Source organism: Schistocerca piceifrons, chromosome 5 (assembly GCF_021461385.2).
Source record: "Schistocerca piceifrons isolate TAMUIC-IGC-003096 chromosome 5, iqSchPice1.1, whole genome shotgun sequence".
Lineage (NCBI taxonomy): Eukaryota > Metazoa > Arthropoda > Insecta > Orthoptera > Acrididae > Schistocerca > Schistocerca piceifrons.
Window position 1 is genome coordinate 43,994,408 of NC_060142.1, and position 21,102 is coordinate 44,015,509.

Here is a 21,102-nt window from a genome sequence, read left to right on the forward strand (position 1 = left end):
AGAGAATTTAGATTTAAAGAAAGAAAGATGATTTAGCAGCACATAAATATGTGCCATTTCCCCAACAGCCTTAATTGAGTATCAAAACTACTTTCACCACTAACAATATGGGTCATAGAACTCTAGTATAAGTAGTATATTTCATTATTATTAGAATGATTGACTATCAAGATTTACAGGCAGTCTGTTACCTACATAGGAAGCCCATATTTTTAGTGGTAACATTATTATTAAAGCATAGTAAAAGAGGGATCATGATGATGAAAACCACATATTTGCTAATGAAGTACATGACACATGAATTGACTACAGTTATAATTTAACAGTAATTGACTATCATTCATTCATCTTATAGCTCTTTCCAACTTCGTTTTTCATGATACAAAACTTTATCTACAACCGCTAAACTACCACGTACAAAATGTATTTATTTGAAGGCCCCTATCCACACTGGAACTTCTCAGTTGCATATAACCTATTCTTCCATTATAATGGAATCATAAGTCTCATAGAGAGAAATAACAACTTTTTGCAACTCACTTCTTGTGGAAATTAACCATAACAGGTAGACTTAGTAACCTGTCTGATTCTCTATCTTTTATTTCTACCTTGGTCCTCATTTACAGATGTGATTTTCTAGATATAATTTTAATTGCAACAACTAGCTCTGTTTATACCAGCATGCTGGTAACACAAAACCTCATTTCCTTCAAGTGGAACTTCATAACCAATCCCCCTTCCACACATATAGAAAACAAATACATGTTCTGATGGACCTATGGCTAGTATTATTATATGTGTGAAATTACCAGTATAGGAGATAGGCTACACCACCCATAACATCTGCCGGGGTTTACCTTCTTAAAGCAACCTTTCGTTCATCCTTCTTTTCACAGAAAGGACACCAAAAGTGAAGCACATTAATGTAGAATTCATCAGCTGCCCTTATCTTCGGAGGCTTCTTCTGATTCTCTGTGAACCAGAACATGCACAACTGTAGCATCACCTACATATCGTCCTCTTAGAGGACGCCTCTCTATTGGAGGAGGAATGGGTAGAGGATCATCAACAGCTATTGATGGTTTGCATGGTGGCAGTGACAAGCCTCCTGGTGTGAGTTTCGTTGGGTGTTTCTCTAATGGATCTACAGAAGTGTCAGATAGTGGCCTTGCTGTTGAGCTACAGTCTTTAGTACCATTCACTTCTGAAGGACACAGAGATAGGACATTACCACTTGGCAAAAGGCCTAGTGGATGCCTGTCTTTAGGAATGTTTGCAATGTCTGACATAGAACCTCTCTCAAAGAAGACAGAGTCTCTATGGCACTCCATGTCTCGTTGGTTATTAGTTTTTTCAGTCACAGGGAAGGAGGTTGTAACACAACCATTGGTGTCACTTGGCCTCATTTCAGTGAACCTTGTTTCCACTGGAGACACAACACTTTCTGGTAAGGAACTGGTCACTGCGATTGTGCTATCACTGTCTTCCTGTGAACTTGGCTGTTTGCCCACTGTAGTACTTGCACACTGTGTGTCTGGCACACTGACAGTAGTTGTGTCTATACCAACTGGTCCTGTCTCAGGCGAAGGTTCACTAACCATTATACATACATTACCATTCCCATTTGCAGCTTCTGCTAATTCATCAGCTGATACTCCACTAGCACCACCGGCCACTACTTGATGTGCACTTGATAAAAATAATAGTGGGAGATTGAGCCATGCTCCTCCAAGCTCTGATAAGTCACTGGCATCAGAAGCTCGAGAAGACTTTCTGGATGATGCACGACTTCCACGGTGAACGTGAAGGAACGCTGAAAGGCGACTCTGCCAGCCACCGGGGCTTGATGTCTGAGTCATCTCGTCCTCCAAATCAAGGGGTTCTCTCTCCCTCTCACGTTTTAACCTGTAGGCAACAAAAACGAGACATCAATTACACTGACACGAGTATTTGATAACAGTGACTTTCACAATGATATAATCAAATGGTAGTAGGTTTCATCACATTTCCTAGTCAATGATTCTGTCTCATACCCAGTCTTTAAGTATCTTTTCTCTGCAAAAAATTAATATTTGAAGTAACTTTCAATTATCAGTTTTACAGAGGTTGGACAAAAATATGGAAACACCATGAGAAACGCATCCCTGAACATAAATGCAGATGCTAGACAGGCCTGGAGGTTGTGCTGTTGTATTTGACCATGAATGGCGTGGAATGTCCTCAATCCATTGCAAGTGTCAGTCATGGTCAGACCAGTGTAATGTGTTGTTGTGAGTGCATTATGTTGGAACTAAGCAAATTTGAATGTGGCCAAATTGTTGGTTCTCATACGGTGGGTCCTTCTGTAACCAAGTATCCAAAATGTTTGGTGTTTCAAGGGCCACCAAATCAGAGATTTATACCACATACAGTAAAAGTGGAAAATATCCATTAAGTCACTACATGGATGAAAGTGCATGTGGAGGTGATCATGACAGATGGCAATTGAAGAAGATTATGATGAAAAATAAGGGCTTGACAACTGTAAAAGTCACTTCTGAACTGAATGTAACACCAGTGAACCTGGTCAGCACCTGCCTCTGCTTTTGATCGTGTACAGCCACGTGTGAAAGCACCCACGTGATTTGCCAACTGACCTGCCTACACTGTGAAGCTTTCTATGTGCGAATGACCAGCAACAAACTGTCCATTCGCATGAATGGACACAGGCAGACAGTGTTTGTTGGTAATGAGGATCACCCTGTGGCTAAACATGCCTTGGTGCACGGCCAGCACATCTTGGCACAGTGTTACACCGTCCGGGTTATCTGGATACGTCTCACTAACACCAACCTATCAGAACTCCGGAGATGGGAACTTGCCCTTCAATATATCCTCTTTTCCCATTACCCACCAGGCCCCAACCTCCGCTAATTTCAAGTTGCCGCCGCTCATATCTCACCTGCCATTCAACAACATTTCTGCCTCTGTACTTCCGCCCCGACTGACATCTCTGCCCATACTCTTTGCCTTTACAAATGTCTGCTTGTGTCTGTGTATGTGCAGATGGATATGTGTGTGTATGCAAGTGTATACCTGTCCTTTTTTCCCCCGAAGGTAAGTCATTCCACTCCCGGGATTGGAATGACTCCTTACCCTCTCCCTTAAAACCCACATCCTTTCGTCTTTCCCTCTCCTTCTCTTTTTCCTGATGAAGCAACCATTGGTTGCAAAAGCTTGAATTTTGTGTGTGTGTTTGTGTTTGTTTGTGTGTCTATCAACATACCAACGCTTTCGTTTGGTAAGTTACATCTTCTTTGTTTTTAGATATTTTTTCCCGCATGGAATGTTTCCCTCTATTATATTCATAACACAACAGAAAATCTGAGATGGAATAACAGTTCATACTGATTGCTACTCATCACATGCAGGAGGTGCTTAGTGACAGGCAGGCACAATGAAAATGACTGTTAGATATTTTCATCTTCTGGGGTAAGTCCTTCATCAGATGTAGACAACAGAGCTCACACACATTCACACATGCACACCTCACACACACAAGGCCACCACTGTCTCCAGGCCTTAGCATCTGGAAACGATAGTGGTCATATGTATGTGAGTGTGCTTCTGTAAATGTGTGTGAGTTTTGTTGTCTACGTCTCATGACGAACTTAGTCTGATAGCTGAATAATATCTAACAATATTTTCCATTGTATCTGTCTGTCACTCAACAGCCCTCTATGTGGTGAGTAGCAGTCTATCATTTTCATACTGTTGCAGTTCTGCAGTCAGGTACTGCATTTCTATCAAAAAACAGCACCAAAGTGTAAAAAATAGAAGATCACCAAAGCGAGAAACACAATAAACCACTAAACCACAATAAAATGTTAATTCCTTTGAAAAGTAATGTCATAACAGTCTGTTAATCATTATCTAGTTAAACAGTAGGTAAGAAAAACTGAGTCAAAGTTGTATCAGGACTGTGGTGTATCTGTCCTCTGTGAAATACAACTTTTCATATCAGTATGGAATGGAACAATATTATGACAAGGAAAGTTGCTACTCACCATATAGCGGAAATGCTGAGTCACAGATAGGCACAACAAAAAGACAGTCACAAACAAAGCTTTTGGCCATTAAGGCTTTTGCCAGCAATAGATGTAGACACACAAACACACACACATGCAAATGCATCTCACATGCACGACTGCAGTCCCAGGCAACCAAACCACACTGCGAGCAGGAGCACCAGTGCATGATGGGAGTGGTGACTGGGTGGGGTAAGAAGGAGGCTGGGGCGGGGTGGGGGACAGTGAAGTGCTCCTGGCCTCAACTTTCATTAGTCACAGTCCCCACCCATCCAGCCCCTTCCCTGTTTCCATTCCAGCAGTACACAGCTGTCATTCCACCATTTGACTTCCCTTTCTGCTACTTCCCCTCCCCACCTCTCCCCTACCCACTGTCAAACCTGCAGCATTTCACTGTCCACCACCCCCACCATACTATCCCTCCCCCTCCCCACCCCAGCCTCCTTATCCCCACCCAGTCACCACTCCCATCATGCACTGGTGCTGCTGCTCACAGTGTGGTTTCAGTTGAATGAAACTGCAGTCATGTGTGAGAGTTGCGGTTGTGCATGCGTGCTTTTTTCTATCCTAACCCAGCGCTGTTTTCCTTTGTTACGATTTTCTTTTGCATCACTATACTCAATGTCCATACTTTCTCTTCTTTCCTGTGTTTCTCTTGTCGTCTACAAATTGCACTGCATGCTCTACTTATGAGCCACACTGTATCATCCATCTCAGCCATGCATACAGCAGATAGCTACAAAACCACACTGATTGTTGGTGCGGCATCTTATGTCCCACATTACTCCCACAGATAAAATTAATTCTATACTTCCCAATTAATCACTCTCCCTGTATCAATCTCCCATATTTTCATCCTGTTTCCCCCTTTTGCATTCTTTTCATGAATTTTCACACTTATCTGTGTGTATTTTTGTGAAATTTATAGCCTTACTGCCATTGAACACTACTTTCCCCAGCACCTGAGGGATTCAAAACCAACAACCTCCTTCATAGTTGCCATGACCAACACTATCCTCACACAAATTACTTCTCCTCTCAAGGCATTACCTACAAACAAATCCAGGGTATGGCTATGGGCACCCACACGCCACCATCCTATGACAACCTATTCATGGGCCATCTACAGGAATTCTTCCTAAAAACCCAGAATCCTAAACTTCTCACATGGTTCAGATTCACTGATGACATCTTTGCGATCTGGATTGAGGGTGAGGACACCATATCCATATTCCTCCAGAACCTCAACAGCTTCTCCCCAATTTGCTTCACCTTGTCCTACTCAACCCAACAAGTCACCTTCCTAGATGTTGACCTCTAAGATGGCTTCATCATTACCTCCGTCCATATCAAACCTACTAACCACCAACAATACCTCCACTTCGACAGCGGCCACCCATTCCATACCAAGAAGTGCCTTCCATACAGCCTAGTCACCCGTGGTCATTGCATCTGCAGTGGCAAACGATCTCTCTTGAAATGTACCAAAGGTCTCACTGAAGCCTTCACAGACCGTAATTATCTTCCCAACCTTGCACTAAAACAAATCTCCTGTGCCTTGTCTTTCCAGTCTCCCACCACTTCCCAAAGTCCCACCATCCAGCCACATAGGAACATTTAACTCAGTACCATCCAGGAATGGAGCAACTGAATTACATTCTCCTTTTGACCAGCTCTCGTCATGCCCTGAAATGAGAAATGTCCTGCCCACTATCCTTCCCGCCCCTCCCACAGTGGTATTCCGCTGTCCACCAAACCTACACAATATACTCATTCATCCTTACGCAACCCCTGCTCCCAACCTCTTACCTCATGGCTCATACCTCTGTAATAGACCTAGAGGAAAGATCTGTCCCATACACCCTCCCACCGCCTCCTACTCCAGTCCGGTCACTAACATCACCTATCCCATCAAAAGCAGGGCTACCTGTGAAACCAGTCATGTGATCTACAAGCTAAGCTGCAATCACTGTGCTGCATTCTCTTTGGGCATGACAACCAGCAAGTTGACTGTCTGCATGAATGGCCACCGACAAACTGTGTCCAAGAAACAAATGGACCATCCTGTTGCTGAACATGCTGGCAAACATGACATCCTTCATTTCAATGACTGCTTCACAGCCTGTGCCATATGGATCCTTCCCACCAACACAAGCTTTTCTGAATTGGACAGTTGGGAACCCTCCCTGCAATACATCTTATATTCCTGTTACCCTCCTGGCTTCAACCTTTGTTAGTCACTGTCCTCATCCATCCAGCCCCTTCCCTGTTCCCATTCCACCACCACACTAAGTCTTTTGACTTCAATCCTTTTCCACTGCTTCCCTCCCTCCCCACCTCTCCCCTGCCCTCCTTCTAACCTGCAGGTCTTCACTGTCCCCCCCCCCCCCCCCATAGTATACCTCCCCCTCCCCACCCCAAACACCTCCATACCACCACCTAGTTGCCACTCCCATCATGCACTGGTGCTGCTGCTCACAGTGTGGTTTCAGTTGCCTGAGACTGCAGCTGTGTGTCTGAGTTGCATTTGCATGCGTGTGTGTGTGTGTGTGTGTGTGTGTGTGTGTGTGTGTGTGTGTGTGTGAGATCTATTGTTGCCAAAGGCCTTAATGGCCAAAAGCTTTACTTGTGACAGTCTTTCTGTTGTGCCTATCTGCGACTCAGCATCTCTGCTATATGGAGAATAGCAATTTTCCTTTTTATAATATATTTTCATATCAGTATTTGTTTTGCATTACTTCCCACAATGAAATTCCAAAGGGACCTTCAGATGAAGACACTTTACACCAATTTAAGTTTCACTCTCAAGCTTTTCTGAAGTCCAAGATTATCATAAGGAAGTGACCAAAAATGTGAATAATGTGGTCTTTTCCTGGACAGTGACTATGTTGTAGTGACATACCAATAATATAACAACGTGTAGTAGGAATAACAGATCTATTAATGAAACTTGGTATGTTCAAATATGTCATCAAAACTAGTTCTTTATCAATTTCTATTATTTTATTCAATCTAGACCATGTCATGATTCTTCAGCATGGTATTATTAGATTCAAGTAATGAATACGTCAGTATGTTATTTTCAAAAATAAGCTGAAGTGACCTGTTTAGCCTGAAGAGTAATATACACGTTACTGAAATCAAACACAACAGTCATTTCATGCTCACTAAACAAAGAGAATATTTACCTGAATCTATGTGCCATACTTGACTCAGAGAAGTTGGCCTTACAGATATTTAACTTTGTGTAAGATGCAGCCTTTTTGCAAATAATAATGTTTTTCTCTATAGATTTTGACAGATGCTCTAAGTTTGTGGAACTGGTAATATGTAAAACAACTGCATTGCAATGGTGTTGGGGAAGTAGTATTTTCATCACTGAAATGTATACATTTTGTTCTTTTCCAAACATAATTGTAATCTGACATAATCTTGAGCTGTGAGGTTCTCACTTGCCAGAAATCTTATAAGTGTTCTTCATTAATTAAAGAAAGGCAGAAAACAGTTGTCAATGGAGACTTTAGGCAGCACTATTCCTGTTGTGTTCAAATTAGGATTTAGATGATGAGCCACCCTAAAGATGTGCCAGATTTTAACACTAATTACCATGACAGAGATGTGCAAGCACCAGCTCATGAACTCAGAAACCATTTTTTCCTGTTTTATAGGAAATACATGATATGAATCTCTGGGCTTGTACTAAACTATTGTGTGCCAATGGTGGACCAGAATGTTATCATTTGTATAATAATGATCCTCTGGTTAATTGATGTATGAAAAGTGTGGGATGAAGCAGAACAATTATTTTTATTGCAGATGTTACAAAACTTGCACTTAAACAGGTGCAGGTTAAAAATAAGATCACCCATTTTATTGAAGCCTTTCCCTGAAACTACTGATTCTTGCGATGTGATGCGATGTGGTGTGTGTGTGTGTGTGTGTGTGTGTGTGTGTGTGTGTGTGTGTGTGTGTTTTAATTGTGCTGCTCTTCACCCTGATGTGTTTGCTTTAGTTTTAAGATCTACAAAAATTCACGCATTTTTATCTATTTGAATGCAGTTTAAAATAGCACTCTCTTTTATTCTTTTACCTCATGTGGCCAACTCGACTCTATGTTAGCTATTGTGGCAGATAATGCACCATAAGACTATGTGTAAGGATATCCTAAATATGAACAAAACTTCATAAAAAATCTGATGGTATGATGAGCAGTTCTTTTCAATGGATGCACTTAATCTTAAGCTTTTGGAAACACATCAGTGTTTCTTGAAAGCTTGTGTTAAACATATACAGTCAGAACTGTTGAGGACTAAAGTCTACCATTCAGAGAGCAAGTACAGGAGAAACTCACTACACAAAGGGTAAATGTTTTATTTAACAACATCTTTGAAGTTGTTTATTCATGTGTTCACACTGCTTTGTCATCTTTTCATTTCATTATTTTTATTCCATTTTTAAAAATAGAAACCAAGAGATATGAACTTTGGAGTTGTTTTCTCTTTCCATAAACCATATGAAAGTACTGACTTTCCTGTCTTATGACATTAAACTCACCTTACATAATCCCTAAAGGCCCTCTGGATTGTCCTGGCTGCTTTATCCTGTCGTTTCCATATCCTCGTAGAAGACACAATCTCCAGTTCCTTTCTTGTGGGGAACTGTTTCTTGAATTTTATGTCCATCTGATCTTGCAACTGCAATTTTAAAACATTAATGCAGAGGGAGGTGTTTAGCAGTAACACTGACAACAATATTAAGGTAATTAACTGCCATCTTACATATGGAATTTGTTACATTTGCAAAATATATTCTTATTTTGCCACCCTCTCATGCCGCCACCCCCTGATATCATTTTAATGAACTTGGATAGTAAACCATATAAATGAAGTGGCTGTATGAACTTGAAAACATTTCCACACACACACACACACACACACACACACACACACACACACACACACACACACACAGAGAGAGAGAGAGAGAGAGAGAGAGAGAGAGAGAGAAAATATGATGACAATGGGATGTTGGGAGGAAAAGTAGTACAAAAGCCACATATAAGCAGCATGAGTAGTGGAAGATGTGCAAGATTGGATATGCACAAAAGATAAGTATGCATTAATACATTTCTATATGGGGCTAAATTTTGCGTCGTAAGATGATGATATGCAAAATAATACATTTTCACAAGCTCTTCATCCTCTGCAGGACCACTAGGCGGATATATTTGTACTACTATGGTGGCTAATGACTTTGTGTCTATCTTAACTATGATAATCTGTTTGTTACACAGTTTGTAGCAGTTCACCCACATCCCTGTTTTCTTGTTCGTTGTTCGAATTACTCCTGCATAACTCTTATTTCATTTAGTGTTGATAACCATCTGCTCACTCAACTAGAACTCTTGTGTTTCCTGCTACTCAATTTCACTAATTTCCTACACATGTAATTTCAAGTTAACCATTTTTCTTTTTATGTTCTCTAATAGACCGACATGATGAAGGTATCTAACATTCCATGTTCTGATCAACAGAATTTATCTCCTCTACTATTTCCTCTCCTTTATTTCTCCCTATTCCTTCCATATGCTTCTTTGTTACTCCTTCCTTTATCTTTAAATTCTTTTCACTGTGCCATTCTTACTTTCTGACAATACTGGATTATTAAGTGCACCTCACACAGAAATGTACTAACATTTTATTAGATACCTCTAAAAATAAAGATCTATGTTGGAAGAAATATATAAGGTCTAGTAAGTATAAACTCACCTTTTTAAACTCTTCAGTTTCTTCTACATGTCCAAGAACATATTTCACTAAGGCATGCAAAATATCTAAACAATGAATCTTGTTGCCTCGAGCGATTGGGAGATTGAAGCTGACAAGTGCCACAATATTTGGTTTAGGTATACCCAGTGGTGGGTCAAGACTTGCAATGAAGTCTGAAAGTTGTGAAAACCGAATGAACTGTGTTGCATGTGGATCGTACCTGAAACAAAGGAATGCAATATAAACAACTTTGTAATCCTTTTATCTTTTGCATCTCTATAAAAGAATCTTATGTTGACCTTCAGTAATAATTGGAATGCATTATACGTGATAAACTTTATAGAAAGTTTGCATTGCTCTGACTGAGTCTTGTTTACAGAAAGACAGCTCAGCATAGGTTTCTGAAATCTCTTTATCAACTAAATGTAGAATACTCATTAAAATTATCTGAATTGTCCATTTTCTGTAAACGTAGGGATATGCACTTTGAAACAAAGCAAAGGAAAAGCACAATAACGCGTAAGTGTTCCGAACATCATGAGCTAGTGTGCAAGAGACCCTGTTGATGAAAGCCATGTGAAAGTCAGAAGGAAGACATACCAACAAAGAAATAATGTAATCACTCATAAGACTGTGCCAATAATAACAATGTATAGGTAAGAGTGAATATCAGCTGTCTCTTTCATGAGAATCCATATGATTTATGCACACATATTACAGTTTGGAGTTACAATATTAATTCAGATTAAGAAGCAAGTCTTCAGACTTTGTCAGCAGGTATGTTCAATATATGGCTCTCAGGTCTGCTGCCAGTGATATCTGACATTCTGAATGGTTTCTATATGTTCCTATATTTTGTGTAGTAGAGAAATGTCTTCCCAAACACTGAAGTTTAATACATTTATGATGTATATCTAACACATTTACATGATTTTTATTTGATAGGAACTATATGTCCATGGATGATAATTTAATTTTTCCTTGAAAATCTTATTTTGTGTTCAGTTACTTTTTAATATGCTTATTCAGTGGCAGTATACACTGCCAGAATCAGTGTGATGCTGCACCAACTCTGACACTGATTTGCTTGAGAAAGGTGTCATAATACCATTGTATTCTCTCCTAGAAGGAGAGAATACAATAGCGTTATGACTGCTGGCCCACAACTGTTGTAACTGGTCCTTGATATGATGGATACACTGGCACAGGGTGGAGTTGATCTCCAAGCTGGTACCGCACATCTGGGCATCTTGTTGGCCACAAGAGTACCTGATCATCATGCAGACATTTCATAGAGACACATGTCATGTGTGGAAGAGTGTTACACTGTTGAAAAATGGCACCATTTTACTTTTACAATGACATATAACACATGAGGATGCAGGATGTCTGTGATTTACCATTCTGCCATTGGAGTTCCCTTAATCACTACCAGCCATGACCTGAAGTCATACACAATGGCTCCCCACACCATGATGGCTTCTCCAAAACATAGGAAAAATGGGACTTCTCCCAGGTTGCCATCATACTCAGTGACAATGGTCATCTGGAGTAGTGCAGAGCCATGATTTGTTAACTAAACACAATGTGATGCCATTCATCACTAGTCCACACTTCCTGGGCATGTTGTTTCTCCAGACACAGCTGTTTGTGTTTCAGTGTTAACGGTAGCCTTACATTGGACAGTAAGTCTATAATCTAGCTGCTGCAAGTCTGTGACCAATGGTGCATGATGACACAGAACAGTACAGGAAGTCCATTCCATATTCTCACATGGGAGAAACAGATGTAAAGGGGTGCTTGCTGAGCTTTGTGGTGGTCCAGTATGGCCCACTGAAACTTTGACACTGAGTATGCCTGCCGTCATGTTGCCACACAGGACAATACTGGGCTATGTCACATCTGAATGACCCACAATATGGATAATGCATGATTCAATAAGAAAGTCAAATGAAGGTCCACAATCATGCTCCTTTCAAACTCTTGTCAACTAATGATAATTCTGTTTCACATGAGTATGCAGCACCTTTGTGTTCTTCACAGTGAACACTGAATGTCTGGTGTATATACACTACCCTGTCTGGTAATAAGACTAAACACGAACAACACTAATGCACTCTGGTTATACCTGTCTCAGAGAATTGCATCTCTAAATCATTTACATGCCTGCTGATGGTGTTTACATGTATGAAGTTACACTGACATGAGAGTGTATATTTGTACAAGGTTAAAACATTGACATCCAACTATGTCTTCTTCGTGCTTCACTTTTTTTTCAGGCAGTGTATATTTTTTTGGGTGTGATTAGAAAACTTGTGATTCTGCTCTTGATATTATGCAGTGAACTCAATAAGAACTGTGCTACTACTTACTCTTGTGAAAGTCTGTTTTCTTTCTAACTGCAAATGTTGGCATGTTACAGGGTGATGTCTTACAAGGAGAAATTCTTATCTTGCTAGTATATTGTTTTATTTACTGGTTACAGCAAAATTCTTAATTTCTCCAGATTCATTGTTGTGGTATAGCAATTAGATTTTTGTCTCCTAGACATAGTTCAATAACGGTAGGGAGTAGTAATAATAACTCCGAACTTCCTTGGAGATCATAGTCCATATACATCTGTAGTGTACAACTACGTATTATATAATTTTTGCTTGTTCATTATCACATACTTTACATTAAATGGGTATTAATTTAAAGTCTGCTTGTTGAAGTCCATGTATTATGCTGCAGTAGCTTTTCCTTAGATGAAAGCTGGCATTCAGACCACCATTTAACATATCTCTGCATGTATCACGAATTCTGCCAACAGGCTAAAAGAAGAAAACTGGCCATCTCTGTAAATTCTGATAAAAACTGAAGTGCACGTGAAACTTCCTGGCAGATTAAAACTGTGTGCACCGACCGAGACTCGAACTCGGGACCTTTGCCTTTCACGGGCAAGTGCTCTACCATATGAGCTACCGAAGCACGACTCACGCCCAGTCCTCACAGCTTTACTTCTACCAGTATCTCGTCTCCTACCTTCCAGACTTTACAGAAGCTCTCCTGCGAACCTTGCAGAACTAGCACTCCTGAAAGAAAGGATACTACGGAGACATGGCTTAGCCACCGCCTGGGGGATGTTTCCAGAAATGTAACCTTGTTTCTGACCATGCTCTGCATATATATGTACCTAGTAGAACAGTTCATAATTGGAGGGAACCTCCATGCTATGCTATACAGTAACTGTAAAGAAACTTAAAAAGAAATAGAGATTACTGCATAACAGGTGTAAAACAAAGCATAGGGCTATATAAAATGAAATTCTGAATGGAACACATTTGGCTGTCAAGAGAGCAATGTGTGATGCCTTCAATGACTACTGTAACAGAGTATTGTCATGTGATCTTTCACAGAACCCAAAGAAACTCTGGTCATATGTAAAGGCTGTTAGTGGCACCAGAGTTAAGAGTCCAGTCCCTAGTGAATGAGACAGGAATTAAAATTGAGAGTAGCAAAGCAAAAGCTGAAATGCTTAACTCTGTTTTCAAATGCTCCTTTACAAAGGAATACCCAAGAAACTGCCCCAGTTTAACCCTCATACCACTGAAAAGATGAATGAAATAATCATTAACCTCAGTGGTGTTCAGAAACAGCTGAAATAGTTAAAACTGAACAAAGCTGCAGGCTCTGATGGAATCCCTGTCAGATTCTATACTGAATTTTTGGCTGAGTTAGGCCCTCTTCCAACTATAATGTATCATAAATCCCTTGAACAGAAAACTGTGCCCAGCTCTTGGAAAAAAAGTGCAGGTCACACCTGTCTACAGGAAGGGTAGTGTAAGTGGTTCACAAAACTACCATTCAATATCAGTGACACCCATTTGTTGTAAAATCTTAGGGCATATTCTGAGCTCAAACATAATGAGATATCTTAAACAGGATGAGAATTTCTTGATTTCGAGAAAGCATTTGACTGAGTACCACACCTATACTTATTGTCAAAAGTACAGTCATATGGGACATCATCAAGTGAAATTTGTGACTGAACTAAGGACTTCTTGGTAGGAAGAACGCAGCATGTTATCTTGGGTGGAGAGTCATTGTCAGATGTAGAAGTAACTTCAGGTATGCCCCACAAAAGTGTGTTGCGACCCTTGCTGTTCATGTTGTATATTAATGACCTTGCAGACAATATTAATAGCAAAATCAAGTTTTTTTGGAGATGATGCACTTATCTATAATGAAATACTATCTGAAAGAAGCTGCATAAATATTCAGTCAGATCTTGATAAGATTTCAGTGTGATGGAGAGAGTGGCAACTTGCTCTAGATTTTCAGAAATCTAAAATTTTGCACTTCACAAAATGAAAAAAAATATTGTATACTATGACTATATCAATGAGTCTCCATTAGAATTGGCCAACTCATACAAATATCTGGGTGTAACACTTTTTAGGGATATGAAATGGAATGATCACATAGGTTCAAGTCATGGGTAAAGCAGGTGGTAGACTTTGGTTTAATGGTAGAATACTGGAGAACTGCAATAAGTCTACAAGGGAGATTACTCACAAATCACTTGTGCCACTGGTTCTAGAATATTGCACAAGTGTGTGGGATCTGTACACCCACACCAGATAGGACTAACAGGGGATACTGAATGTATACAGAGAACAGCAGCACAAATGGTCACAGGTTTGTTTAATTTGTGGGAGAGTGTCACAGAGATACTGAAGGAACTGAACTGGAAAACTCTTGTAGATAGATGCAAACTATCCTGAGAAAGTCTATTAACACAGTTTCCAAACTGATTTAAAGGATTACTCTTGGAATATGCTACAAAGCCCTACATATCGCTCACATAGGGATCACAAGGATAAGATTAGAATAATTACTGCATGCACAGAGACATTTAAAAAATCATTATTCCCACACACCATATGTGAATGGAACAGGAAGAAACCCTAATAGCTGGTAAAATGGCACATACTCCTGCTATGCACCTCATGATGTTCACAGAGTATAGCTGTAGATGTACAGCCAAGTAAATACTATGCAAGCAGTAGAAGACAAAGACTGGCTTTATAGGATAAATGAGGGAATGAGCTTTTTATCGTTCTTCAGGTTTTACTTATAATAATTTTAGCCATTGTTACCTGACACATTAATGAGTGTTAATTATTAAGCAAAATACAATATTAATTCTTAAAATATACTGCATATTATTAACATAGGATGTCTGTTCGAAAAATTCTGGAACATTTGTAATTTCTTGCCAATGGTGTGTTGGACTGAAATGAGGTTTGCATCCCTGCATATGCCTGTGTTTAATGTGTAACTGCCAGAACTTTCACTGTTGTATGTCTGTTATTTATTGTTGAATTTTGTATTGAGTAGAGCATTGTACTCCACAGTTTGCAAATTTCGAGATGGCAGAGTTAGAGGAGCAACATGTCTGCATTAAATTTTTATGAAACTCAAGAAGCTTGTGGTGATGAGTGCTTAAGCCTTATTTGGTGTTATGAATGGTTAACATGGTTTAAAAATGTCCAGACAGAAGATAAAGATGACCCTCTTTCAGGATGCCCTTCGACGTCTACCGATGACACTCATGTCAGGAATGTCAACAAACTTGTGCACGCCAATCGAAGACTGACCATCTGAGAGATTGCAGAAGGATGTAACATTTCAGCTGATCATGATATGAAATCCTGACACAGCATCTTGGAATGCATCGTGTTGCTGCCAAGTTCGCCTATGGCTCATGAGTCAAGACCAGAAAGACCTTTGCTTCACAATCTGTGTAGAGGTTTAGGACTGTGCAAATGAGAACGAGATATTCATTAAGAAAGTCATAACTGTTGATGAGATGTGGGTCCACAATTATGATGTTGAGACCAAAGTTCGATCTTCGCAATGGGTCGGAAAAGGTTCTCCAAGACCAAAAAAAGCTTGTCAGGTCAAGTCAAATATCATAGCCATGCTGATAGTTTTCTTTGACTTTGAAGGATTAGTTCATCATGAATTTGTACCACAGGGACAACCCATTAATCGATGGTACTATCGGGACACGTTGTGATGCATGTGAGAAAATGACCCGATATGTGGCAAGACAATTCATGGCTCTTGCATCATGATAATGCACCTGCACATTCATCCCTGCCAGTGTATGAATATTGCACAGAAAATGAAATCACTTTGCTCCCTCATCCTCCGGGCTCTTGATTTCTAAAGTTGAAAGCCCTGTTGAAAGGATGAAGATTTGCAATGATGGATGAGATAAAAGAAAATTTACAGACAGCACTTCAGATGATCCAGCAAGAGGCATATGAAGGCTACTTCCAGAAGTGGAAATGGTTTTGGGCGGAGGAGAGTTTGAAGGAGACTGTGCACAATAAGTAAAAGGTAAACACAGAAAAATTTTGGGACAAAGTTCTGGAATTTTGTGAACAGACCTCCTGGACCTTGATAGGTTAATGTTGACCTTCCACATTCTTCATAGAAGGATCTACAAAACATAATGAATGAATAAATAAACTGACTTGTTTTATACATTCAATTAGACTTTTTGTAATCTTTCAACCCAATGGACTGATCATGTTATCTTGTTACATGCAACATATTAATTTTATAAGCTCATTTCCTCCCAAACCCGGTGGTTCAATTTCCTTGGAACAGTGTACCTTTGCATACTGGTAAGTGTTTCACTAATTATTATCAAAATCATTATCTAATGCAAACTGCATGTAGGATTTTTAATGTCAGACAGCAAATGAAAAAGACTCGTTTTACATTTTCTCAGGAAGTGTATGTTTGTTCAGTTTTAAGTAAACTGCATTTCTCTGCAATTTTGTTCTGAAGTTAATTTCTGTTTAGTTATTGTCACTTAAAGATTTCTGTTTTTGAATTTCATTCCTGGAAAGGAAAAAATACCAAGCACAGCAACAAACATATGCTTAAAGAACAAAGCTGCCACTGATGCTAACAATAATACAGAAAACACTGAATTAAAATCTACACACTAAAATTCAACCACTGATGCTGTGAAACCATAGAGCTGACACATTAAGGAAAGAATTTGTACAATGCAACTGTCTTGTATTTGGCCTTGTCATACTTTTAACAGATTTATGAGAACATGATTTTATTCTTGACAGCCACATCATGACTAGCACCACACAAACATAGCGTTTTTTTCTATGTAACATATGGCTGCAAAACATAAAAATAACATCTCCCGCAATTATAAGGCCATTTGTTTGTAAGAAAATTGCCTGAATAATACATCTGTTGAATACTCCCAAAATATTTTTTCATTTTGAATCAGAAATCAGACAAAGAAACATTCACTTTGAACCAGAAATCAAAGAAACATAATTTTTCAATCATAAGTTAATACATCATTAATGTAACAAAGTAATTGATGTGCCTTCTCCTACATATTCAATAGACAACATTTAGTGAGGAAAATGTTCTACTTCTCTCACAGAATTATTGTATAATCTAAAGTAAAATTCAGAAGACCTTACTGACAAACTGGAAATAACACTGCTAACATTCCCCTACAAAAGCTCAAAAACAGTGTTTTAACATTGTGCTTGGTAATTTAGTATGAAATATCACACATTATGTTGGAAAATTGAAGAGTGTTCTTTTCCCATAGCTGGCAAAGATCATGACATTGCCATAGCATGGCGGTTTCTGCATCTTTACTTGACTAATATGTAGTAATGCTCACACTGGGAACAGTACATACTGCAGCAAATTGCTCTTTTTGTAAGAAGACATTTTGGTGCTGCTAGGTCCACTTTGTTTTCTCAGATTGTGACTATTCACATTTGTCAACAAAAGCACACATAAGGTGTGATAAAAAAATGCAGCGAATAATTTTATTAGAAACAAAGTAATAAGCTTACATAGAATTTAACTTAATCTCCTTCAAAGCACTACCCTTGGCTGGCAATGCCCTTCTCCCACCACTGAATACGTGACTGGAAGCATTTATGAAGGGCTTCTTTTGGAAAGGCATTCAATGGCTTTGTTGCGGGGCTCTCTCAATGACAAGAATGATGTTGACATTAAAAATGGTTTTAATTTGTGGGAAGAACCAGATGTTGCATGGTACTAAATCTGGTGAGTAAGGCAGATGTGGACAGATAGGAACACTTTTTCTGGTGAAAAACTTGCAATCAAAACTGAAGTGTGGCACAGTGCATTGTCTTGAAGGAAAAGGAAGTCATTGGTCTATTTTTCTGGTCTCTTGCTTCATGCATTATTTCGCAGATGTTACAATATACCCTCATTAAATTTGGCATTTACAGTTTTTCCCCTTGGAATGAATCCTTACTGCACTATGCCCTCAATAATGAAAAATACAATGAGCCTGACTTTGATATTCAATTTTGATTGACATGCCTTTTTAGTGAGAGGTGATTCACTGATTTTGCATAGGGATCTCAGAATTTTCATGTCAGGGTCATATCCACAGACCCGAGTTTCATCTGCAGTTACAATTTTGGACACAAAGCCTAGATCTAAATGAAGACAATCCTTCAACTCTGGGCAAAGTGACAAGATTTTCCTTCTGTTCATCACTCAAAAGTTTAAAAAAATTTTGCATTCACTCATGCCATTTACAAATAGTCGATAAAATGCTTTGCACAGACCAGTATGTGATGTTAAGTGCTTTGGTAAGCTCTCAACTAGTTATTTGCCTGTCTGAATGATCAATTTTCGCTTATTTTCCTCTGGTTTAGAGATTAACAAATGTCCCAAACATTGCTAGTCTTCTGCCAACTCATTTCCACTTTTAAATTGCTCATAACACTTTTAAAAAGTCTTCAGAGTTACAGCATTATGCCATATGCCAATTTCAACAATTCATGAGTTTGTTTCTCACTTTTTTGCAACATGGAACGGAATTTAATATTCATATGTTGTTCAAAATCCATGATGCATGACAGACATGGAAAACACAATATCATTCTAGCATCTCTGGATGCTGACTGACAAGTCAAAACATGTGCCAACTTGATTCTGCTGTCTCAGCAAATCAGGCCATCTGACGAATTACATAAAATAGTTGTAGCATCAGCAGTTGTTGCTAAAAAAATTAACTCACTGTGTTTTTTGATTATATCTTGTATAGTTACAGAAACTGCTGGGGACCACAAGAATTCTAAAGCGCGTAACTTTCTTTTCCAGTCTGACTGTACCTCATGTGGTACTTCAGAGGAGTCATTTTTTTTTTCTTTTACGAAACTCAAGACACTGCAAATACTAAATAGAAGAATACACTTATTTTTCTATATTATAGCAACCAATTAATATAGTAAATACTTACTTTGACCAGCGTATATAAAACATCTCTAGGTCATCTTCAACAATTCCAATTTCCTCCTCTTGATGAGCTTGGTTGAAGTTTTCCAGAATAATAGCAATGTACATGTTAATAACAATCATATAACTAATAATAATAAAGCTTGTAAAGTATGTTATTGCAAGAAGTGGAGAGCCACAGTTTCCATTTGGCTGATTGTTAAAGTGTATATCACAATCTGGTGGCTGAATCATCAAGGATTCGAGAACGTCGTTCCAACCAGCTGAAGTCATTAACCTGCAAAAATAGTAAGTGTAATGACTTAGCTATTATCACATTTATCCACAACTACATACACACACAATGTATTTTTACTTTTGTGATGAGCTTATACAACAAGTAACTTTTGGAAATTAGAAGGCATCATCTGCAGAAATAACCATTCATCTAATGAGGAAAGTAAATACACAGGTCACAGCATTAAAGTCACTGAAATAAATATCTTCTTCATTGTATGATGGAGAAATGGGTAGGAGAATGAAACTTCTAGGTCAAGGTATAATGTGACTAAAAACAAGTCACCTGGAATTGGGAAAGGAAATTTGTAAACAATAGAAAGAGTTAATTATTTTTCTCCTTGCATTACATTGCTCTTTAAATATGTAATGACATCTATGTTCCTCACTGTGTGCCCTCCACTGTATGATCTGTGTGTTTTACTGATTTTCAGTTCATCTTATAATATGTTATAATGATGAGGGATAGGTAATATACTGCCTTTTCAGAAGTAATGATCCCATTAAAACAGTGTTGTTACTTGAAGACTGAACATAAAGTATGATAAAATAGTGTGCAAGCTATTGTAGTGGTGCACAGTCAATGCACAATAACAACTCCAGCCCTTGTGTATTTACATGGTCCTTATAGAAGAGAAATATACAGAAAATTAAACTAAAAGTTATACTGACAGTACAAAATGTTATAACTACCTTTAATATGAAATGAGGATACATTTTTGAGATTTGTTGTATGCTATATGCAAAAATTATTACCTGAAAAGGAGCTGCATGCTTCTCCCAAAAGTTTCAAAATTAACCATATCATCTAAGGCACCAGTCTGTTTAACATGTCCAAACACAGACATACCAATAATAGCATAAATAAATGTAATCAATGCCAGGAGAGCTCCTATGTTGAAGAGAGCTGGCAGTGAAACCACTAATGCGAACAGTAGTTTCCGTATTCCTTTAGCTGCCTGTAAGTGTATTGAGGAAAAAAAGGAATGTGAGCCACTGACATTATTTTCACGGAAATCTCATTGAGGAGCTGTACTTATATACATACCTTGATGAGCCTAAGTATCCTGCCAATACGAAAAACCCTTACAACTCTTAATAGTGTTGGTGAAACAGGAAAATCGATCATGATATCCTCCATGAGAATGCCAAGAATTGATGCTACTACAAGTAAAAAATCAAACAGATTCCATGGAACGGTGAAGTAATGGTAGCGCAGACCTATTATTTTCACAATTGCTTCTGTAAAACAAATGCAGTTATCTACTTTAGAAAAACTAAATATTGCACTGTAAAATTATGCTGCACATTACAAAAGAATGGCATAAACTTACCAAGTCCAAAAACTGTAGTGAAAAAGGCGTTACTAACTTCTAGTACAAAAAATATAGCGTGTGGCTGATTGTAATGCTCAATACCCATTGTTAGCATGTTTAAAAAAATTAGAACAAATATCGCTATTTCAAACCTGGAAAAGAGAAAACAAATGTTAACTGACTGAATTATTGACATGTGTGTGTACAATAACAGAAACTCCAAGATGGGAACAATAAACAGAAATGAGAACAACAAACCATTCATTTGTAGCTTATATATGTATGCTGCATACAAACTTGTAACAGCGCAGTGAAAGTAATAGTTTCATCTACCATTCTTTTTTTAGCATA

The 21,102-nt window shown here is 38.6% G+C and overlaps 1 protein-coding gene across 1 annotated transcript in view; it reads right to left on the reverse strand.

Annotated features, from left to right (window-relative positions):
- Positions 1–935: 935 nt before the first annotated feature.
- Positions 936–21,102, reverse strand: part of LOC124798172 (sodium channel protein 60E-like) — a 290,757-nt gene continuing 270,590 nt past the window's right edge. Inside the window, exons 24-30 of the mRNA XM_047261456.1 lie at positions 20,770–20,903; positions 20,484–20,677; positions 20,192–20,394; positions 19,164–19,436; positions 9,836–10,055; positions 8,622–8,761; positions 936–1,905 (exon numbers count right to left, since the gene is read on the reverse strand). Of these exons, the coding sequence (XP_047117412.1) occupies positions 936–1,905; positions 8,622–8,761; positions 9,836–10,055; positions 19,164–19,436; positions 20,192–20,394; positions 20,484–20,677; positions 20,770–20,903 (2,134 nt within the window). The remainder of the gene's footprint in view (positions 1,906–8,621; positions 8,762–9,835; positions 10,056–19,163; positions 19,437–20,191; positions 20,395–20,483; positions 20,678–20,769; positions 20,904–21,102) is intronic.